The 25017-nt window shown below is 42.6% G+C and overlaps 1 protein-coding gene across 1 annotated transcript in view; it reads right to left on the reverse strand.

Moving 5' to 3' along the window:
- The window catches only part of LOC126187476 (probable 3',5'-cyclic phosphodiesterase pde-5), a 759019-nt gene that overhangs the window by 80474 nt on the left and 653528 nt on the right, over positions 1-25017 (reverse strand). The window contains exons 11-14 of the mRNA XM_049928583.1: positions 21046-21283; positions 11485-11643; positions 8343-8512; positions 2204-2315 (exon numbers count right to left, since the gene is read on the reverse strand). Of these exons, the coding sequence (XP_049784540.1) occupies positions 2204-2315; positions 8343-8512; positions 11485-11643; positions 21046-21283 (679 nt within the window). The remainder of the gene's footprint in view (positions 1-2203; positions 2316-8342; positions 8513-11484; positions 11644-21045; positions 21284-25017) is intronic.

The raw sequence follows: 25017 nt of genomic DNA on the forward strand, positions 1-25017 counted from the left end.
GTTATCAAATTATCTGGTTAAGTGGGTTGAATAGCTGTCAAACATCTCAATTCACTCATTCGCGTATTTCTGCACTGTTTACTTTTTTATTATCTTCTCAAGAATATCTGAATATCTGCACAATCGGTTCTTATTCAATTAGTCACAATTTCCACTTTCAGTTCCTACGATATTTTTATTCACCTCTCTCACATACTTTTTTTTGGGATTCTCAAAAGTTACGTTTAATGTCGTTTAATGTGTGGTTAACTTCTTGCTCCTCTTGAGACACAAAATCTTTACTTCCCGCAGTAGAACCAGCTCTGTGCAGAGAATAAATCAGAGTAGCAAGAAACGTGGCACACTATGTGGAAATTCTACGGTTCACTTCTGAGATAAACGGAAATTCACTGTAGGAGTTTACCAGAATACCATAATAGAATAAGAAAGGAAATATTTATGGCCAGAGATATCGCCATACGTACAGGGAAGCCAGGGGCAGGCAAATAACAGTTCATGTAATATCGTTGAGTATCCAGAAGACTGCACAGCCGAGAGGTCAACGGATATGGTGAGAAGACATCTTTCTAGCTCGCCTAGAAATGAAATGAAAGCGCATTGCGAAGAAACTTAGTTAGAAAGAATTGCAGTTTCACATAATGGAAATAAAGAAGACGCGTCTGTACTCAACAGTGATAATGTAATATATAAAAGTAATTTCAGTAAAGTGGAAAGTAAAAACATGTTACTATAGTAGATGAGGATCGTAAACCTCTGTGAAGAGGCTAATTGAGGAAGAGGAGCATACAAACGAAGGGAGTGCAGCACATGTACTTACGACGGAGAAGAACTGTCATGCAAGGGAAAGAATACACTGGATGCTAACTATAGGAGAAATGTAACACTGCATTCATAGTCGAACAAAAACTGAGTTATTCTAATTCAATGCCTGACAAGAAACTGAATAATTCAGACTAAGACAAGTTAGCAAGGCTATGAAATATCCATGGAGCAACTAAAAACAGTTTTAGATAAGCAATGTTACGTATTTGAACATGCTGCCAACATTCACGAAAGAAAAGAGTTGTCATGAAAGAGAAAAGTATTGTCGTCATAATACCAAAGAAACGACGAGTGGATAACCGCGAGAACTGTCGTACAATCAGTTTGGCTTTTACTGTTTGTAAAGTGTTTAGCAGAACAATATGATGAAAAACAGAAAGGAAATTTGCAGAAATACACGATGTCAAAATTAGGGCATGTGGAATAGAGTCATACTAAGTGCTCTATTGTTATTAAGTAAAATTGCAGTGGCAACGAATGAGGAAAAGACATTTAGAACTACACTAGTATAAGTGAGAAGCTCCAAGAAAGTAAATACCTGTGCATTACTACAAAATTTAACTGTGGCTACCAAACAGAGATGTGATATTAGATACGTGACACGATGGGATAAGTTTTTGGAGAAGTAACGGGAGAAGAAGGGACACGATAGTGACAAAAATGCTTGAGATCTTCTTCATGAAATATTACAGTGAAATTCAGTGAAACAATGTAGAAGAATCGTTCAATTACAGAGAATTGTGTCCTTCAGTCTCTTAAAAAGCATGTTTACTGTCAGCGTTCAAAGATGAAGACTGCTTCTCTGGCACAGAAAAACTTTGTTGGACTGGAAAGGACTATATTTTACTTATTCTGTAGCTTCTTCGTGTACAACAAGGAATATCCGTGACATTCATTTCAGTTAATATGACCGACGCTTTATAGTAATTTTAGTGCAGTTAACTGGACCACTTACGTGCACTATCCACGAATCCTATGGTAATAATACTATCGTTGAGCACTTAAATCCGACCTATGCAGCAGACGGTTATGAACAGAAAAACAGCACAATAAGCTTGAACGTATCTGTTGGATTTGTAATAGATTTCTGTTGGTACTTGATCTTTGTGCAGAAGTGTGATCTACCATCGTAAGTGAAAATAATCATTAGTAAACGCAAAGGAAATAAAAAAAATTAACACGTCAGCTTTATTTTTTATACACGCTGTTCAAAACATTTTCTGAAGCTAAACCACATTAGTTCGTAGACCAAATTATGCGCACTTTTTGTATTTCCCCCATTTCGTACTGAGACATAACAGTTTCTTCTGTCAAATGTAAATTTGCATTACACGCATGAAGCGGCAAAGCAATTACGAATATAACTATCTGCGAACGATACCTGCTCATAAAACTCCTCGAAAATGACTTTAACAGTCTCCACTTGTAGATCCCACGGCTTCGCACTAGCTGAGAGGTCGCTAGCCGTCATAGCAATGGCCTGCAGTAGTAACCTGTTGAGAAGAAATGAGGCATGACTTGTCTATATGTGACATAATTACATGAAGAAATTACTTGCAACGGTACTAAAATGAAAGACCTGTACACAACAGTTGCATAAAATAATAACAACATCATAGTGTCAATATGTCTCAAAACAATTCAAAAATAGTATTGTGCTCTATGTTGTAGTTTCTACTTGCAGCAGTGCTTTATAATATAATTCATAATTCCGAAGTAATCATTCAAATGGACCACTGCTTAAATTCAAGACTATACTCTATAAATATCGAAATTATGTAAGTTACTCTATAGCTTTATTAATACTACAAAATTTAAGTTTAATAAATTACTTTTTTACGAATGTAATAAACAGCAGTGCAATTTATTGAAAATATGTTTCGGTAAACATTAATTTATGGTTCTATATACCGAGTTACACCAAAAAGAAATGGGCAACGAGGAATACATTAAGTTTCCTTTTGAATCCTATCTATTTAGTAATATCCTGTTGCATCTTGTCTACTTTCGAAAAAGCAATGTTCCAGATTTGTACGTCCATTCTCTACTTTTTGTTGTGAGATGCCTCAAAAGTATCTTACCTCTTTTTACAAGCTCAGTAATGGAGTATTTAAATAACATGCAAGTGCAACCAATCACGATTTTTTGTCGTCTGTTACCTCATTACAAATTTTTCAAATTATTCTAACAATAAAATTCTATGGTATAAAACACCCTAGTCCCACGTCAGTCTCATTCTGGTAAAATGTCAAAGTGATAAATTAATAGATTCTTCCGTTGTTGTTTGGTAAAAATAGTTTAAAACCCCTGCATGAAAGCAGAAACTGTGAATGTTCGCAAGTATTCATTGGACCTGTTACCGATTTCGGCTTGCAAGACTGTCATCATATAATACTCTTTAGCATCACCCCACCGGACTCAGTAAATGATAATTAATTGAAACCCTCAGCTGCCGACAGGTGCTGTTGATATACCTTGATGGGGACCTCTGAAAATGTGTGCCCCGACCGGGACTCGAACCCGGGATCTACCGCTTACATGGCAGACGCTCTATCCATCTGAGCCACCGAGGACACAGATGAATAGCGCGACTGCAGGGACTTCTCCCTTGCCCGCTTCCCGTGAGACCCACATTCCTAACTGTCCACAATCTACATACGTAATGTACCTAATAGATATTTGCCCATCCACTCATTATTCGCGCAACTAAAGTAACGATTCCCGTAAGAGTTCGGGCAACCTGTGCGCATTCACACAGACGAAGGTCAATGGCTGGGTAGCCTTTAACTATATACAGGGTGAGTCACCTAACGTTACCGCTGGATGTATTTCGTAAACCACATCAAATACTGACGAACCGATTCCACAGACCGAACGTGAGGAGAGGGGCTAGTGTAATTGTTTGATACAAACCATATAAAAATGCACGGAAGTATGTTTTTTAACACAAACCTACGTTTTTTTAAATGGAACCACGTTAGTTTTGTTAGCACATCTGAACATATAAACAAATACGTAATCAGTGCCGTTTATTGCATTGTAAAATGTTAATTACATCCGGAGGTATTGTAACCTAAAGTTGACGCTTGAAACCTCCGACGTTCAGTTGCGTGTTGTAACAAACACGGGCCACGATCGGCGAGCAGCATCTGCAGGGACATTTTTACGATGACGACCGTGTTTACGAGTGTGGCTGTAGTGCACTGTTGTGGTTTGGTCTAGCTGTCGCAGTGTCCGCATGTAGCGCTTGCTGCTATTGTTATTCTGCATTCGTCTCCGCATGCAGACCAACTGTAGTACACCGTGTTACCAGACGCCTGTGATAGTGTAGAGTTGTAGGAACTGCGACCATGGTGTATTCGAACTCTAAAAAGGCGGAGATGATATTCATCTATGGCGAGTGTCGACGAAATGCAGCTGAAGCCTGCAGGGTGTATGCAGAACGGTGCCCGGACAGAGAGCATCCAACGTGCCGCACATTGCAAAACATTTACCGCCAACGGTATGCAACAGGTATGGTCGTAGCACGGAAACGGGTCCGTAACAGGCCCGTCACAGGAGATGCGGGTGCAGTTTGTGTGTTAGCTGCTGTTGCCATGAACCCACACATGAGTACACGGGACATTGCGAGAGCCGGTGGACTGAGTCAAAGCAGTGTCATGCGCATACTGCACCGGCACCGCTTTCACCCGTTTCATGTGTCGCTACATCAGCAATTACATGGTGATGACTTTAATCATCGAGTGCAATTCTGTCAATGGGCATTAACAGAGAATGCGTTGCAGTTCTACCTGTTTACCGATGAAGCGGGTTTCACAAACCACGGGGCAATGAATCTACGGAACATGCATTACTGGTCCGTGGACAATCCTCGCTGGCTCGGACAGGTAGAGCGACAGCGACCGTGGATTGTAAATGTATGGTGCGGAATCATTGGCGACCACCTCATTGGTCCTCACTTCATTGCAGGGGCCCAAAACAGCTGCAACATACATCGCGTTTCTACAGAATGATCTGCCAACGTTGCTTGAAAATGTCCCACTGGAAACGCGTCGACGTATGTGGTATCAGCATGATGGTGCACCTGCACATTCCGCAATTAACACTAGGCTGACCCTTGACAGGATGTTCGCCGGGCGTTTCACAGGACGTGGAGGACGCATAAATTGGCCAGCACGTTCTCCTGATCTTACACCACTGGACTTCTTTCTGTGGGGTACGTTAAAGGAGAATGTGTACCGTGATGTGCCTACAACCCCAGAGGATATGAAACAACGTATTGTGGCAGCCTGCGGCGACATTACACCAGATGTACTGCGGCGTGTACGACATTCATTACGCCAGAGATTGCAATTGTGTGCAGCAAATGATGGACATCACATTGAACATCTATTGACGTGACATGTCGGGACACATTCTATTCCACTCCGTAATTGAAAACGGAAACCACGTGTGTACGTGTACCTCACCCCTCATGGTAATGTACATGCGCGTCAGTGAAAAATACCAATAAAAAAAGTGTTAGCATGTGGACGTAATGTGCTGTTCCAGTCTCTTCTGTACCTAAGGTCCATCACCGCTCCCTTTGGATCCCTACGTAATTCGGTGCTCTCCGATACACACGATCGAACAGCGGAGGAGTGGTACTCAAGCGTCAACTTTAGGTTACAATATCTCCGGATGTAATTAACATTTTACAATGCAACAAACGGCTCTGATTACGTATTTGTTTATATGTTCAGATGTGCTAACAAACCTAACGGGGTTCCATTTAAAAAAACGTAGGTTTGTGTTAAAAAACATGCTTCCGCGCGTTTTTTTATGGTTTGTATTAACCAATTACAATAGCCCCTCTCCTCACGTTCGGTCTGTGGAATCGACTCGTCAGTATTTGATGTGGTTTACGAAATATTTCCAGCGGTAATGTTAGGTGACTCACCCTGTATATGAAGATGGTAACTGTCCTCGAAAGAACAGATACCATTGATGACCGTGCAGCTTCTCTAGAATAAATGATAATTAATTGAAACCCTCAGCTATTGACAGGTGTTGTTGATAATCTTCGACTGGGACGGGAATCGTAACCTTAGTTGCGCGAGTAGTAAGTGAATGGGGTAATATCTACACTCCTGGAAATTGAAATAAGAACACCGTGAATTCATTGTCCCAGGAAGGGGAAACCTTATTGACACATTCCTGGGGTCAGATACATCACATGATCACACTGACAGAACCACAGGCACATAGACACAGGCAACAGACCATGCACAATGTCGGCACTAGTACAGTGTATATCCACCTTTCACAGCAATGCAGGCTGCTATTCTCCCATGGAGACGATCGTAGAGATGCTGGATGTAGTCCTGTGGAACAGCTTGCCATGCAATTTCCACCTGGCGCCTCAGTTGGACCAGCGTTCGTGCTGGACGTGCAGACCGCGTGAGACGACGCTTCATCCAGTCCCACACATGCTCAATGGGGGACAGATCCGGAGATCTTGCTGGCCAGGGTAGTTGGCTTACACCTTCTAGAGCACGTTGGGTGGTACGGGATACATGCGGACGTGCATTGTCCTGTTGGAACAGCAAGTTCCCTTGCCGGTCCAGGAATGGTAGAACGATGGGTTCGATGACGGTTTGGATGTACCGTGCACTATTCAGTGTCCCCTCGACGATCACCAGTGGTGTATGGCCAGTGTAGGAGATCGCTCCCCACACCATGATGCCGGGTGTTGGCCCTGTGTGCCTCGGTCGTATGCAGTCCTGATTGTGGCGCTCACCTGCACGGCGCCAAACACGCATACGACCATCATTGGCACCAAGGCAGAAGCGACTCTCATCGCTGAAGACGACACGTCTCCATTCGTCCCTCCATTCACGCCTGTCGCGACACCACTGGAGACGGGCTGCACGATGTTGGGGCGTGAGCCGAAGACGGCCTAACGGTGTGCGGGACCGTAGCCCAGCTTCATGGAGACGGTTGCGAATGGTCCTCGCCGGTACCCCAGGAGCAACAGTGTCCCTAATTTGCTGGGAAGTGGCGGTGCGGTCCCCTACGGCACTGCGTAGGATCCTACGGTCTTGGCGTGCATCCGTGCGTCGCTGCGGTCAGGTCCCAGGTCGACGGGCACGTGCACCTTCCGCCGACCACTGGCGACAACATCGATGTACTGTGGAGACCTCACGCCCCACGTGTTGAGCAATTCGGCGGTACGTCCACCCGGCCTCCCGCATGCCCACTATACGCCCTCGCTCAAAGTCCGTCAACTGCACATACGGTTCATGTCCACGCTGTCGCGGCATGCTACCAGTGTTAAAGACTGCGATGGAGCTCCGTATGCCACGGCAAACTGGCTGACACTGACGGCGGCGATGCACAAATGCTGCGCAGCTAGCGCCATTCGACGGCCAACACCGCTGTTCCTGGTGTGTCCGCTGTGCCGTGCGTGTGATCATTGCTTGTACAGCCCTCTCGCAGTGTCCGGAGCAAGTATGGTGGGTCTGACACACCGGTGTCAATGTGTTCTTTTTTCCATTTCCAGGAGTGTGTTAGGTACATTACGTATGTAGATTGTGGACAGTTGGGAATGTGGGTTTCACGGGAAGCGTGCAAGGGATAAGGACCTGCAGTCGCACTATTCATCTGTGTCCTCGGTGGCTTAGAAGGATAAAACGTCTGCCGTGTAAGCAAGAGATCCCGGATTCGAGTCCCGGTCGAGACACATATTTTCAGCTGTCCCCATCGAGGCATATCAACAATACCTGTCGGCAGCTGAGGGTTTCAATTAATTATCATTTATTCTAGAGAAGCTGCATGGTCATCAATGGTCTCTGTTCTTTCGAGAACAGTTACCTTCTTCATATATCAATAAATCAAATTGTCATTAGATGGTGGCATTTTAAGATGAAATTGATAAGAAAATAAATAAATATAATGTAACATTCGCAGTCTGAGTTTACCTCCACAAGTAAGTACCTAAAATGTGATGGTTGCTTTCGATTGAAGTCTTAGTTATGTTTATTAGAATATAAGTGGTGTACTTCCCCAGTTGACAGATATGCCATGATGATACATTATGAAATGAAATTCGCTAGAGTATCGCGGGCTGGACACAGTCTTATACAATTAATCAGATTACTTGATTTTTTTTCTCATGTCTGTCCTGCTACTATGGTTGGAGCAAACTGCTATTTCTAAAGCTCTCGATTTTTGCCCGAGTATAGTGAAACACATTTGACACAGCTATTAACGATAAAAATATCTTACCACTATTTCTGTTTCCCAGTGAAAAATGTCTTCCTTGCTGTTTTCTATCATATTATACAGACTCAAAAACGATTATCTGACTGATCTCATTCCATAGATAAAGCTCCTGAGAGATCATTTAATAGATTGCACACTCATAATTCGATCTTAGAACTCTGTACAGTTATCTTATATCTTTCATTTCAGCAACGATCTGCTTCAACTAAATAACGTATTCGTTATTTATATTGCCATTTAATTACGGTGTGGCATACCTGTGCTCCATATTGGTCCAAGAAAATGTCTGGTCGGCAACAATTTCCGATAGCCTTGTTCTGTTAGGGAAGAAGACAGCGAGGTCTGTTGCAAGTATGCAGTGCTTCATGAGGCTCAACACTTGTTTGTAATCACTGTTGGACAGCTTGCAGAATATATTGTGTCCTTTCTGTAAAATCGAAGCATAAATTTATTAACACAACGAAGTGTACACTCATAATGTTTACAAAGTAGATAGTGAAGTATGGAAGTAGAAAAAGGTCACAGACTTAATTAAGATGTATGCTAGTTAACAATAGGTGGTACAATTGATCAGTACTTGATCTTTCAGATGAAAATTAATCAATCGATTTCAAAATTTTAAAAACTTTCTTCTTAAATTAAGTTTTATAATTTTACTTGAGTTGGGAAAATATAATTCGGAATTTGTCCAAGAAGATCAAGCAGTCCAACAAGATTAAGCAGTCAGATTGCGCAGGCTGTATTTTAATTTCACGGACTAATTGCACGAACTGATACCAAGTTTGCAACAGAATGCAAGAGCTGCCATCAATAAATGTGAGAAATGCATGTTTTTCATAACAGGTTTTATTCCGTTTTTCGATAAAAGTATTCATCTATTGCTCAGATTGGTCTCTAGCTGACATTGTAATGATGTCGGTTGAAAATGAGAAGTGATATATGGACAAACGTTCAATTTGGTGCATGGATTTGCTGGAGCGTTGGAAGTGAACTTAACAAGAAACCTGTAACGGAAATACCCTATCATCACACAGCAACCTCTGCGGGAGATATTGGGGCAAGTGATGTCCTCAGCAGCACTGCAATACAAAGTGGAAAATATACATTTCCTCTTGTTTATTAAATTAGACGTTTTTTCCGTCGCTGGTCATCAGTAAACTCGCTAAGCTTGTTATGTAAGCTAAAAATAAATAGCCTGCACTTAGGAAACTTGAACGGAAAAAATAGCAGCAGGCATTGGTGAATGAAGTGTATGACCAGCAGCAGTAATTCGGGTAAGTTAAATTTCTGCTATTACATTCTATTTCCTGCAAAATCGAAGCATGCGCATATCGATTAAGGTGACTGCCTTCTATGAAAGAAACAAGAAACTATTTGTAGTAACTGCTATAAGTTTTAATTACATACTTTTTTGGAGTAGCCAATAATCCAATAATCAAACATGTAGGTACACGTGTGTATGAGTATGTATACACACACAAACACACACACACACACACACATACACACACCGAGGGAGAGAGAGAGGGAGAGGGAGAGAGGGAGAGAGAGAGAGAGAGAGAGAGAGAGAGAGAAAAGACGGAAAACTGCAAACAGAACATGTGAGCATTCTATAAGATTGTCCATTCAACTTTCTTCAGATTTCCTTTTACAGTATAAAAGTACACAACATTTTAAGCTGACGTAAAAAGTATGGAGTGTACGTAAAAATATGTATAATGGTTAACAGCATAGGAAAAACTAATTTGAAGGGTTTAGTTGTAGCAGAATGAATACCTGCGATAAAAATAGTGGAGACAGAACGACCGATTTAGCAGTAATCCTGCCTTTTTCTAGGAAATTTATCTGTGATAAAGCGTTTTTGAAGAAGAGAAATTTGTTAACATCGAGTATAGACATAAGTGTCAGGAAGTCGTTTCTGAAAGTATTTGTATGGAATGTGGTCATGTATGGAAGTGAAACGTGGACGATAAATAGTTTGGACAAGAAGAGAATAGAAGCTTTTGAAATGTGGAGCTACAGAAGAATGCTGAAGATTAGATGGGTAGATCACATAACTAATGAGGAGTTATTGAATAGAATTGGGGAGAAAAGAAATTTGTGGCACACCTTGACTAGAAGAAGGGATCGGTTGGTAGGACATGTTCTGAGGCATCAAGGGATCACCAATTTAGTATTGGAGGGCAGCGTGGAGGGTACAAATCGTAGAGGGAGACCAAGAGATGAATACACTAAGCAGATTCAGAAGGATGTAGGTTGCTGCAGGTACTGGGAGATGAAGAAGCTTGCACAGGATAGAGTAGCATGGAGAGATGCATCAAACCTGTCTCTGGACTGAAGACCACAACAACAACAAGTGATAATCCTACGCTGTAGTGCAATGTAGAATACTCTTGTAGAATATTTGACCTCCAGGAACCAATCTTGGAATATTCAGCACAGAAACTGTGCCAAATACGTGTACTAAGATGTTAGGGTTGAATTGAAGACTGAAATTGGCCGAAGTCATAAAATCCTGATGATGCAGTATGCAGTGAGCAAGACCAGCTTAGTTAGACACCAAGCCGGGCAGATATTCGCGACGAAAAGGTAAGACGACTTTCGAAAATATTTTGCGATGATACTTTAATCACATTACGAGTCAAAGTTTGGCAAACGAGCTACAGAAGTGCAGTGAGATAGGTAATATTGTAAGAGACACTTTCAAACTAGTTAGATGTTATCAACGAAGTGAACCAGTTGGTCACAGAGTATTCCAGTAAAAATTTATTCTCGTTGAAGCTTAAACTCGAAATCGCTATAAACAATACACTGCGGTACATTACAATCAAGGCACCGATTATTCACAGTTACAGACCGTATCATATACAGCAGCATGCACGAGGCTTTCAAAGTATTACCCGAGAAACAAATAAAAAGAAATTGGTCTCACTCTGCAGTTACGACAACGATTTTCTGGAAGTTTCCTTAGTTTGTGTGGTAAATGCCTGAAATCGTAATAGCCTCACAAATATTCCCAGTTGGGAATGAGATTGATAGCCCCAAAGTGTGGAAGTTAATTCTGTACTAAAGCGATTAGGAAACTAATAGTTTTTCAGACAGTCGTAACACGATGCATTCATTCAGTACTCTTGATCTATTTGCACACTTCTTATCGGTTATGGGTTGTTCTAACTGCTTTGTCAGCTGGAAGAGCCAGAGGTTTCTTTATTGAAGATTTCCTGTGGTAGAGCAGTTTGCTTCTTGACGTGTCACTTTAGAAAATACAATTACTTTACCATCTTTCGTTAATTTCGTCAATAAGTGGCCCAATATAACTTACTTCTTCTTCATACTTTGTTGTTATACATTTATTTTGAAGTGATTATAAATTACACTAGTGTTTGAAATATTTCTTACCTGCTGCAGAATGGTAACTGTTTGATTAAAATGATGATGTTCCATGGTGGACGTGCTGTAGATGGCAGCTAACGGCGATTCTGTGTCCAACATAAACTTGTTGTTTTTCCCACGATGATCCAAGTCATGGCACAAGGAAGCAATGTACAAGGCGAGGCACTGCAGACATATTCCCTTTTTACAAAATTTGAATAAAGATATAAATTTTAAGAAATATATGTCATAAAAACATTTCCTTTTTTGCAATGGTTGTGGTGACGGCTACCGAATGAAGATGTATTCTGTGGGATAAATATTACATCTGACAGTAACAATACAAGTGGAACAGAGTACAATGTAGTATTATTGTCGCAACTATAAGGAACATTTTGAAATACTGAAAACTAAACTGTAAATAAATTTGCTGGTTTAGAGACGAAAGAAAAAAACACGAACATGGAAAAAACTGTTACAAATTACGAACACTAGTAGCTATGTGAGACCTTAAAGCAGTTGTATTTGAAGCGTATAGACTTCCTTTTTCCTCTTTTGGATCTTAAAAATGAGGAAATGAAGTTGGGAAATGTTGTTGTCCATTAACACGAGGACTGCTAAATTGCACTTCACTTTAGAACGATGAAGTATAGTTTTTAGTTTCTGGAACCATAGCAATTCCACTTGCATGTACTTTCATATATGTACAGGGCGGGGCCTGAAAATCTGATGGAGTTTAATAACAGTAGACGTACGACTTCGCCATTCTTCACCATTGCCATGTACTAGAGGCTTGTAGGCCGGACGCCATTTTAGTAGTGACACACCAGTGAAATAATACAGATCGTATGTGGAGGGTGAAAACTCTTTTTTCAAAAAATGATTTCACTCTGAAGATGCAATGACTGTTCTCACATAATCATGGTCTTCCTGTCCGTATGATACAATTGTACACTTCAAAGGAAGAAATTGTCTGGTTTCGTGTGAAGTGCACGGAGACGGTGAAGCACGCGCTGACAATTAACGAGACCTCGGTGCAGCATTCGAAAGCAGGTTTTGCCACTTTAGTAACCGTTAACCAATGTTTACAAAATGTTACACAAGTATTGGAACACTGAATAAAATCTTCTCGTTTTTCAAACCCGATGAATCCGAATATACACTCCTGGAAATGGAAAAAAGAACACATTGACACCGGTGTGTCAGACCCACCATACTTGCTCCGGACACTGCGAGAGGGCTGTACAAGCAATGATCATACGCACGGCACAGCGGACACACCAGGAACAGCGGTGTTGGCCGTCGAATGGCGCTAGCTGCGCAGCATTTGTGCACCGCCGCCGTCACTGTCAGCCAGTTTGCCGTGGCATACGGAGCTCCATCGCAGTCTTTAACACTGGTAGCATGCCGCGACAGCGTGGACATGAACCGTATGTGCAGTTGACGGACTTTGAGCGAGGGCGTATAGTGGGCATGCGGGAGGCCGGGTGGACGTACCGCCGAATTGCTCAACACGTGGGGCGTGAGGTCTCCACAGTACATCGATGTTGTCGCCAGTGGTCGGCGGAAGGTGCACGTGCCCGTCGACCTGGGACCTGACCGCAGCGACGCACGGATGCACGCCAAGACCGTAGGATCCTACGCAGTGCCGTAGGGGACCGCACCGCCACTTCCCAGCAAATTAGGGACACTGTTGCTCCTGGGGTACCGGCGAGGACCATTCGCAACCGTCTCCATGAAGCTGGGCTACGGTCCCGCACACCGTTAGGCCGTCTTCGGCTCACGCCCCAACATCGTGCAGCCCGTCTCCAGTGGTGTCGCGACAGGCGTGAATGGAGGGACGAATGGAGACGTGTCGTCTTCAGCGATGAGAGTCGCTTCTGCCTTGGTGCCAATGATGGTCGTATGCGTGTTTGGCGCCGTGCAGGTGAGCGCCACAATCAGGACTGCATACGACCGAGGCACACAGGGCCAACACCCGGCATCATGGTGTGGGGAGCGATCTCCTACACTGGCCATACACCACTGGTGATCGTCGAGGGGACACTGAATAGTGCACAGTACATCCAAACCGTCATCGAACCCATCGTTCTACCATTCCTGGACCGGCAAGGGAACTTGCTGTTCCAACAGGACAATGCACGTCCGCATGTATCCCGTGCCACCCAACGTGCTCTAGAAGGTGTAAGTCAACTACCCTGGCCAGCAAGATCTCCGGATCTGTCCCCCATTGAGCATGTGTGGGACTGGATGAAGCGTCGTCTCACGCGGTCTGCACGTCCAGCACGAACGCTGGTCCAACTGAGGCGCCAGGTGGAAATTGCATGGCAAGCTGTTCCACAGGACTACATCCAGCATCTCTACGATCGTCTCCATGGGAGAATAGCAGCCTGCATTGCTGCGAAAGGTGGATATACACTGTACTAGTGCCGACATTGTGCATGGTCTGTTGCCTGTGTCTATGTGCCTGTGGTTCTGTCAGTGTGATCATGTGATGTATCTGACCCCAGGAATGTGTCAATAAGGTTTCCCCTTCCTGGGACAATGAATTCACGGTGTTCTTATTTCAATTTCCAGGAGTGTATTACTCACGTTTTCTGTGGCTTTTACTCCTGACAACGACGACGATGGAAACTGCCGTCGAAAGCTTGAGTATTTTATTAGAACTGACGCGGCTTGAAAACCGAGAAGATTTTATTCAAACATGCCGCCGCGAAAGACTTAGAGCACACATATTGGAACTTTATTTCGTACAAAATACTTATGTCACAAAAAGTCAGTGATCTTGACTGTAATTGAAACACACACAACGCTGTTGTAATATTCTACAATATTTATTATTTGTTACAAGAACCGGTTCTCGGTTGTTACGCCATCATCAGCTACAAAGATAAGTATTGCTGCAGTGAAATATTGTTGCAGAATTCCATAACGAGGAGTCTTACAGGACGTAGCCAGAAAGGTTAAATCCAGGAACGCAAAATAATCATTTGATATGCACAACATTATTGGACACATTTTTCGCCATGGTAAAGACAGTACTCTAGCTTTGTAAAAGCGTGGAATACGCAAAGTTACCTGTAACTGTGGAAAATTCTATATAGGTCAGCCAGGCAGGGCAATAAGTACCCGCTTGAAGAAATACTACAGTGTTGGAAACTTAGGAGATTCTACTTTCATAGACCACCTGCTTAAAGACGAACATAGTTAAAAGATGAAACATGAAGTATTACATGATACCTACAAAGGAAGGAAGATGAACTATCTTGAAATAATGGAAATTAGTAACCACATGTCCATCGATCCAAGGCCAGACACACTCCTCTTACCCGCCACTTCTAACTGCAGATACGACTCATAATACCATCCATACCATGTTGTAAATCATCCCTCTTACTCATATGTCCCATTTTTTCCTTTATTCGGTTACCATAATTTCTCCTGCCCTAGTAAAAAAATTTTACTTTGCATAATCACAGCTGCTTCACTCAGCTGCTTAGTGTCACTATTATATGTTCGTAATTTAGGACGTATTAACGACAAGGTTATTTTGTTCAGTCAAATTTTTGGAATGTGTCACCTCAAGTTTATTGTTCAGTTATTTTCTATGTACAACTACTGCAATTTTCCTATAGTTCATTAGTTAATTATCAAATATTTCATCTCAGTTAAATAATCTTACATCGCATTTACACGGAAATAATCCCCCCTGTTTTCTAACGTGAAGATTTTGCAACTCTGGAAATGGAGGTACTCTGTAAATGCACTAGATTAAAATATTTGAAGCAATAAAATTTTACTGCACAGCATACTTCTTTTTGTACCTGATGCTGGCGCAACAGCTGAAAACTGGTTCGTGTAACAAATAATAAATATTGTAGAATATTACACCAGTGTTATGTGTGTTTCATTCATAATGTATAAAATATTCTACCAAGAAACGACGGAAGAGTCAATCAATGCCACTGCATTGTATTACATGCGACATCCTTAATGTTATTTACTGGTGACACGACACAGTCCTGATAGTGGGTAACGAAGTCAATTTTTATGTTTCACTTACGGTGAAGAATCGAAATACGCGTTACTGATCCGCAGTTGCTGCACGTTCACCATCTTCGCGGGTCACGCACCGCTGCTGGTGTGATTAGGGTTTCACATTTCATTGATGAAAATGAGGTATGGGTAATCCTTATGGGTTCAAACTAAAACCGGAAGCTTATATAGCCCACCTGGTAAACGAGGTCATACAGATAAATTTGTGTGTGTGAGTAAATATACGGTACTATTTGCATGTGTTTTGAAGTTAGGAAAGGATAATAGAGAAAATGGTGTGAATTGTGAACCTCTGTAGGTTGCAGATAATTGCTGTGAAAACTATTGTATTTTTGAATAAGTAAGAGGTATAGAGGCGTTAATGAAATTGTAACACCGAAGGGAGCTGGTGCGCTCACATTCGTAGCTGTTTTACTTCTCTCTCTCTCTCTCTGTCTCTTCACCCACAAATTATATTATTTAATTTAAGAGAAGCTCTGCTACGAATCTGATGTGAGGCACTGCAGTCATCCTGTGCAAGATGATAGGCATTTGAGCTTCAGATGGCCACTGCTTGTTTTAATTCTAAGTGCTGCTACAGCCAGGTGTGGATCCAGAGTTCGGTTCTGGACGGGTGTCGCACTTTGTGACAGTCTACACTCTTTCCCACCTCCTCCACCCAAAAAAATCTAACTTGCCGTCACCACCACTTTTAACTTGCCACGGATGCCTACTATTACATTAATAACAATAATACGATATTTTATTACAATAATGATTTTCTTACTTCAGTGAGTACTTCGCCTTTACATCATTTCCAAGGTGTTCCGCGTCAGAGAACTACGGAATTTGAAAAGGATTAGTGAACAAATTTGGGGAGCACATTTGTCACGTTGATATTTATGAACTATAATAGCAAAATCAAAATTTACTCAATATAAAGTGCGCATTCATAACTTTATATATTTCACTTAGCACTACAATTGTGAACATAGGTCTGCAGAATTTGACCATGCGAGCGTGTGAATGACAGGGATTTTGTTTACTTTAGCCATTTACGCCTTTCTTGTTGAATCGGTCTTACTTTTCTCTTTCTATCTTGGCTTTCTGAACTTTCTGCGGTTCACGCGATCTGCCGGTGACCTCCCAAATAGCACGGGCAGTATGTGAATGGGTGCCTCACCTGTCAGAATTCAAGCTCATCCACATGGGCAAAGAACTGAAAAGGAGAACTTAAAAGGATCCTGTAATTTTCAAGACTCCCTTGCATTTTAGAGACTTAGCTTTTACACTCCTGGAAATGGAAAAAAGAACACATTGACACCGGTGTGTCAGACCCACCATACTTGCTCTGGACACTGCGAGAGGGCTGTACAAGCAATGATCACACGCACGGCACAGCGGACACACCAGGAACCGCGGTGTGGGCCGTGGAATGGCGCTAGCTGCGCAGCATTTGTGCACCGCCGCCGTCAGTGTCAGCCAGTTTGCCGTGGCATACGGAGCTCCATCGCAGTCTTTAACACTGCTAGCATGCCGCGACAGCGTGGACGTGAACCGTATGTGCAGTTGACGGACTTTGAGCGAGGGTGTATAGTGGGCATGCGGGAGGCCGGGTGGACGTACCGCCGAACTGCTCAACACGTGGGGCGTGAGGTCTCCACAGTACATCGATGTTGTCGCCAGTGGTCGGCGGAAGGTGCACGTGCCCGTCGACCTGGGACCGGATCGCAGCGACGCACGGATGCACGCCAAGACCGTAGGATCCTACACAGTGCCGTAGGGGACTGCACCGCCTCTTCCCAGCAAATTAGGGCCACTGTTGCTCCTGGGGTATCGGCGAGGACCATTCGCAACCGTCTCCATGAAGCTGGGCTACGGTCCCGCACACCGTTAGGCCGTCTTCCGCTCACGCCCCAACATCGTGCAGCCCGCCTCCAGTGGTGTCGTGACAGGCGTGAATGGAGGGACGAATGGAGAAGTGTCGTCTTCAGCGATGAGAGTCGCTTCTGCCTTGGTGCCAATGATGGTCGTATGCGTGTTTGGCGCCGTGCAGGTGAGCGCCACAATCAGGACTGCATACGACCGAGGCACACAGGGCCAACACCCGGCATCATGGTGTGGGGAGCGATCTCCTACACTGGCCGTACACCACTGGTGATCGTCGAGGGGACACTGAATAGTGCACGGTACATCCAAACCGTCATCGAACCCATCGTTCTACCATTCCTAGACCGGCAAGGGAACTTGCTGTTCCAACAGGACAATGCACGTCCGCATGTATCCCGTGCCACCCAACGTGCTCTAGAAGGTGTAAGTCAACTACCCTGGCCAGCAAGATCTCCGGATCTGTCCCCCATTGAGCATGTTTGGGACTGGATGAAGCGTCGTCTCACGCGGTCTGCACGTCCAGCACGAACGCTGGTCCAACTGAGGCGCCAGGTGGAAATGGCATGGCAAGCCGTTCCACAGGACTACATCCAGCATCTCTACGATCGTCTCCATGGGAGAATAGCAGCCTGCATTGCTGCGAAAGGTGGATATACACTGTACTAGTGCCGACATTGTGCATGGTCTGTTGCCTGTGTCTATGTGCCTGTGGTTCTGTCAGTGTGATCATGTGATGTATCTGACCCCAGGAATGTGTCAATAAAGTTTCCCCTTCCTGGGACAATGAATTCACGGTGTTCTTATTTCAATTTCCAGGAGTGTAGATTGCTTTATTCTTCAAAAGTTAGTTGACAAATTCGGAAATTTGTGTTTGTAAAAATATAAACGTAACGCTTTTACTAAAATTATTAGTATTTTTTTTGGGGCGGGGGAGGGAGGATTGCCACCCTACCGCCACCAGGAATGCGCGCCTGCCTGCGGCCCACTTCCAGAAGACACAGGCAATCACTTTATTTGTTCTGGGCGCCAGGGAGTAGTTTGTTTTCTTCGCGACCGCCAGAGCTTTGTCTCTGTGGCAAGTATTTGTAGCAGTAACGATAGATCCATTGCAGGGGTGATGACTGTGGACGAGGTGGGCAGCAAAAGGCGTCCCTTTGAAGAGAAGTGATCAATATTTAAGTCTGTGTCACTGTCACAGATGCTGCCGTATGAGTGGGAACCCAGCTGCACCGTGACGCGTGTATGAACCACCTGTTCCCAGTGTCGAAACGCTTTGTTTGTAGAATGGACATTCCTGGCCGATTCATCAGTGCTTCACAATGGAAATCGTACCCCGATGATTACATGCCGCGGCAACGGTCAAGCTGCAGTTCAGGTCGATAGATAAGTCCCATTCGGAATGACGCTTTTAATGTGTCACGATACTGCAGCCTATTTTTATCTTCCAACGGATATGGGATGACAAGCAGAGTTCTACACTCGTATTTGGTAAAATGTTGACAACCCGTTATGTTATACTGTCAGAACTAAAATAGAGAAATCAGGTATATATTCTATAATGTTTTAGCGCATTTATTTCCACAGTGGTGGGTCTTTTCGCCACAATATTTTGACGACATGGCTCGTTATCAGCAGTTGCTCCTTGACGTACTGAATTGTTAGGGGGACTGCTCTTCCATTTATACATGCTGATTACCCTCTTCCCTTTACGTTTCCCCTCTCCTGGCTTCGATGTTCCTTTTTCCGTCCGCACATCAGCGGTCTTTTTTTCGTCTCACTTTGTTAGATATCAATAGGAAATGATGCAGTAACATATTTCCATCTTAGGACTATTCGACGAAATCATAGCTGACGCAGAGCAATTCAGTGTTATAACTTAAATTTTGACTTACGTTATAGCATAAAGATAAGGAAATACGTTCAACTCAAGACGAAATAATTTCAGGAGTGCATCTCGAGAATAATGTGAACCACATCATTTCCTTTGATAGTAAGAACAGACAATTGATGAAGAGAAAAAGTAGAGTTGAAACAGACTGATTGCAAACACGACTGGCTGATGTAATAAAATCGATGTATCTTTTTTTAAACCATGAGTGTTAAAACCATTACCATTTTTCCAACATTTTACAAACAGGATTTGTGACGTACAGATAACAGTAATTTAGGTTATTGGCGACGTTCTACGAGATGCGACAATAAAGTAATGAGACTGATTATCTTTGCAAGATGTGGCAACCCTGCAGGCTTGCGCAGGCACAATATCTTTGACCTTGATCTATAACTGCTTCTAGTCCAAGCGGCACATCGATGTAACTGCTCAGTCGTGAGTTGTGTTGTAATAAGTTAACACGTGTTCGTGTCTCTCATTACGGAAATGGAACCGCATAATATTGCGTAACGTTATGCCATTTCTTTTTGCGTTAAATTGGGTGAAAACGCGACGACAACTTTTGGTAAGCTTCAGAAGGCTTTTGGAGAGGAGATTATGTCAAGAGCTCAAGTTTTTCGTTGGCATAAAATTTTTAGTGAAGGTAGAACGAATACTGAAGATGAAGACCGCATTGGACGACCATCAATCTCAGAGACAGATGTGAACTTGGCCAGGGTGCATGAACTAGTTCTATTTGATCGAAGATTATCCGTGAAAATGATTGCAAAAGAACTGAACATCAATCGACACACGGTTCATCTAATAATAACTGAAGATCTTGGTATGAGAAATATTTGTGCAAAAATGGTCCCCAAAAATCTCACACCACAACAGCGAGAAACACGGAAAAATGTGGCAGCCAATCCGTTAGAGCAAACGGAAATCAATCCAGAATTGTTGAGCAGTGTCATCACTGGTGATGAAAGTTGTTTCTTTTTTTTTTTCAGTACGATCCAGAGACAAAATACCGAAGTTCGCAATGGTGCTCAAAGGCATCACCCAGACCAGAAAATGCTCACATACCAAAGTCAAAATGCTCAAAGGCATCACCCAGACCAACGTCAAAAATGAAATGCATGCTTGTGTGTTTCTTTGATTCCGAGGGAATAGTTCATAAAGAGTGGTTACCTCCTGGACAAACAGTTAACTAATATTACTACAAAAAGTTTTTAGAAAGACTTCGTAAAAGAGTTCTTCATGTCTGTGCCAGCATTGCTGATAATTGGATTTTCCATCACGATAATGCGCCATCCCATACTGCTGTCAGTATAGCAATTTTTAACCTCAAAACAAATTTCAGTACTACCACAGCCACCTTATTCACCAGATATTGCTCTCTGCGACTTTTTTCTATTTCCAAGGCTCAAAACAGTGGTCAAGGGATATCATTTTCAAACAACACAAGATGTCCAAAAATCTGAGACGAGGGTCTTGGAGGATATTACAGAAGATAAGTCCCAGAAATGTTACCATCAATGGCAGAAGCGCCGGAAAAAGTGTGTGCAATCAGAAAGGAACTACTTTGATGGAGATAACACTAAACTAGACTAAAACGGTAAGCAACTTTTTTTTCACATCAGTCCCATTACTTTATTGCCGCACCTCGTATAGCTGATTAATATTTCAGTGTTGTGTTTCCGCAATACACACAATTTCTAGCCTCACTCTGCCGTGTGCTATCTGCCTGTCTTACTCCTCAGTTAATTAACAGCAGGTGTGGGATTACGTACCTCATTGTGCTTGAAGGCAGCCCTTGAGTGCTTCAGGATGGAGTACATAGAGTTTGCGACAGAGAAACCGTGAGTCCAATTGTGGTAGGGCACACGGCGGTAATTCTTCCGGACGGTCAGCGTGAATCTGATGAGGCTATCACAATCGAACGAAGACAGCCCGAACAGGTCTTTGAACATGAATATAGCGTGGCGCGCCTTCTCGTAGTCATCTAGCTTGAACACGTTGAAATAATAACTGAAACAAGCAAAGCTACAGGTGAGGATATTTTTGATTAATCGATGTTCTTATGATACAAATATGTCAATTAATGAGATATAGAATTGATTGTTGCAATATGCCATTGCCACAGGCAGCCAAGATCATTGCACGATAGATCAACAATTTCCATCCTGTGAGTAATTATGATTTTCTCACTACATTAAGCTATTTTTAAACAAATAATCTCTGTTACTGGTATTTAGTTATATTAATATTTATGTATAATTTTCATCATCAGTCACTTAACATTCAGTATTTAACAAAGCTCTCCTCCAAGCTTTCTCATGCACTGCGGTCTTAACCGATGCTATGAAAATAGAGTGTGGCAACACAGAAATGTCAACATTTCGACTAAACATTAGTGATGAGTATCCACCAGTATTGTTGAAATCCAGAAGTACATTGATTCAGTTCGGTACAATGTAGAGGTGTGAAAGTAGATTCTTGAATACCGTTGAAATGACTACAAAGCAGAGAAAGTGAATGAGCTTAGATCATGACTTACGATTTGCGGAACCTAAAACAAAACTGAATATAAAAAGATTTTTAGAAATACGGCATACGAACCGCCCCATTCACTGATTATTTATTGTTTTAACAAACCATCAGTAAAACGGAGTAAGTATTATTTATTCAAGTGTTAAGCAAGTGTTATTTATCTTTTGTAATTTTAAAAATAGGTATTTTTCTGTTCGTTTAAATTCTAAGTTTAGTTAGGTGCTAAACTTTGTTGGAGTATCTGTTTTCGTTCATCTGTTATCGTCTCACAAAGGCTAGGAATCACTGTATCATACAGTTTAAATATTTTGGCTTTAAAGTGACAACAACAATGCAATTGTAATAGAAGCACAAGTATACACTTCAGGAGCAAAAGCTTTTGTTTCGAAAACTGCCACAGACTGTAGCACTTTCCATATCTCACATTAATTCTCAAATAATCCGTACATAACTAGTTTGGAAAAGGATGTAATTAGTCGTAGTTGCCAGCATAAACTTCTATAATCTCGGACAGAGAAATATCGGACAGTCACCACGTACACCGTGTTCTAACGGTGGCGATAATGTAACAGGCCGTGGTGACTATAGCTGTTGTTAGGCTGTGTGACGTGTCGGAACGAAGAGCCAGCCTTTCAGTTCGTGTGACGTCAGGTGAGAGCTGTGTGTATTGCAACGTTGCCTGGCAAACGGCGCCATGAATGCGGAGTGGAGGGTTCAGCAATGACAATGACATGGAGAGCACAAGTAAAACAGAGCAGCCAGTTTTTGTATCTGTATGGGAAAATCTTTTGCTATTTGTGCGATGGAAAGCTGCAAAATGTTTAATACTGAACAAAGAAGTATGGAGTATTAAGAAATGTAATTTACGTCATTATTCTATCTGTCACACAAAATAATATGAGAAATATCGAAGAGAAGTACGTGACGCAGTAATATCGTAATTAAAGGAATTTGACTATATGAACGAGTCTCTAAGTAGGAAACCGTCTGTCCGTCTGAGCCGCAGGACAGCTCTTCGTATAGCCATGAAGGTAAGCCCGTTTGCTGCAGGAAAGCATGCGAAAGAAATGTTTGTGACGGCCACTGAGGAAATGTGTCCACATTTGATAGAAGACTTTGAAAGAGTATACCGAGGTGGCAAAAGCCACGGGATAGCGATATGCACACATACAGATAGCGGTAATACCACGTACACAAGGTATAAAAAGGGCAGTGTATTGGCGAAGCTGTCATTTCTATTTAGGTGATTCATGTAAAAGGTTTCAGACCTGATTATATCCACGCGACAGGAATTAACAGACCCTGATCGCGGAACATTCCTCGAAATTCCAAGAAGCCCTTCAAAGCAAGTTCCACGTAACTAAAGATTGTGATTTGGCGGAAATGATTGTTTCAAGTGCACAAGAAGTCGGTGGGCTATGCCAAAAAAATAAACAACCAAAGAAATTCAGTGCCAAAACTGAAACCCTTTTACAACAGAGGAGAGAAATGAAAATCCAAACCGATCGTGACATGGTGGCGTATTCCGAACTATGTAAGGCAGTGCGAAGAGAAATGAAAACTGACATACAGAAATTCACTGAAGACACCTTACGTGCAAGCTTGGAGAACAAGACAAGTTTAAAGTCAGCCAAACGCAAACTCACAATCGGTAAAAAGCAGATTATCGCACTCGATGGAAATGACAGTCGAATCACTGAAAAGGAGGCGGTTTTGAAGTTCATCAGAGACTTTTATAGCAATTTGTACAGCAATTCAGGGGAAAATTTGAGTGTATCTAATTTAAATGATATACCTAGTGTTCCAGATATACTCCCATCGGAAGTCAAGTGTGCTCTAGATAGCATGAAGAAGGGAACAGTGCCGGGTGATGATGAGCTCAGCGTTGACATCCTCAAACTGGCAGGAGAGGTAACAATAAATCACTTGGCAAAAGTATTTACTTCCTGCCTGCACTATGCTTCAATCCCACTATCGTGGAACAAGGCTAAGATTATTTTGATACACAAGAAAGGAAGTATTCACAATATTAAAAACTACCGTCCTATCAGCTTGCTCTCAATTTTGTACAAAATTTTTACAAAGATCTTGTTAAACCGAATTAGTTCCACCCTAGACTCAGCCCAACCTATAGAACAAGCTGGATTCCGAAGCAATTTTAGCACTATTGACCACATTCTGACCGTTAGTGAAGTGATAAGCAGAGCAAATGAATACCAACTGCCTCTCTGCATTGCCTTTGTTGACTTTGAAAAGGCATTTGACTCCGTTAGCCACGTAGCTGTCCTCCAAGCTTTGAGTGAGCAAGGAGTGGGAGCAGCATACATTGAAGTGCTCAGGAAAATCTACGAGAATTCTTCAGCTTATGTTAACATCGGCGAATCAACTCAAGAATTCCGCATCATGAGGGGTGTCAAGCAAGGCGATCCCATCTCCCCAAACTGTTCTATGCTGTATTGGAAATGGCTATGTCAAAGCTGAGCTCGGAAGGTAAGGGAATTAGAATTAGTGGAAGAAGGCTTACCAACCTGAGATTTGCTGATGATATTGCCTTACTGGCCAAAGACTTCGCAGAGCTCCAAAACTTAGTTACAGATCTTGCATCGGAATGTCAGCTGGTTGGCTTGAACATGAACCTTTCCAAAACAAAAGTAATATCCAACAAATGGATCCCTGCTGGAGATGTAAAAGTCAAGGACAGTCTACTAGAAGAGGTCAGTGAATATGTCTACCTTGGCCAGATTATAAATATGAAGGGAGACATAAGATCGGAAATCTATCGACGCATCAAGCTTGGTTGGCAAGCATTTGGGAAGAATTCAAAAGTATTCAGATAAAAAATGCCAGTAAATCTGAAGAAAGCTGTATTTGATCAATGCATTCTTCCTGTGATGACGTACGGATGCGAGACATGGACACTGAACTCATTCACAAAAGGGAAACTTAGGACAGCACAGAGAGCCATGGAGAAATCAATGCTGGGCTATACAAGAAAGGACAGGAAAAGGGCAGATGACATCCGATCTGTGACGAAGGTTAATGACATCTTAGAGAGAGTAGGTTCCTTGAAATGGCAGTGGGCTGGCCACGTCGCAAGAAGAAAAGACAACAGGTGGACGAAGCTAGTACTGGAGTGGAGTCCGAGAGAGCACCGGAGGCCTAGAGGAAGACCACCAGACAGATGGGACAAAGACATCAAGAAGAACGCTGGT

The sequence above is a fragment of the Schistocerca cancellata genome, chromosome 1, assembly GCF_023864275.1.
Source record: "Schistocerca cancellata isolate TAMUIC-IGC-003103 chromosome 1, iqSchCanc2.1, whole genome shotgun sequence".
NCBI classification, from domain to species: Eukaryota; Metazoa; Arthropoda; class Insecta; order Orthoptera; family Acrididae; genus Schistocerca; species Schistocerca cancellata.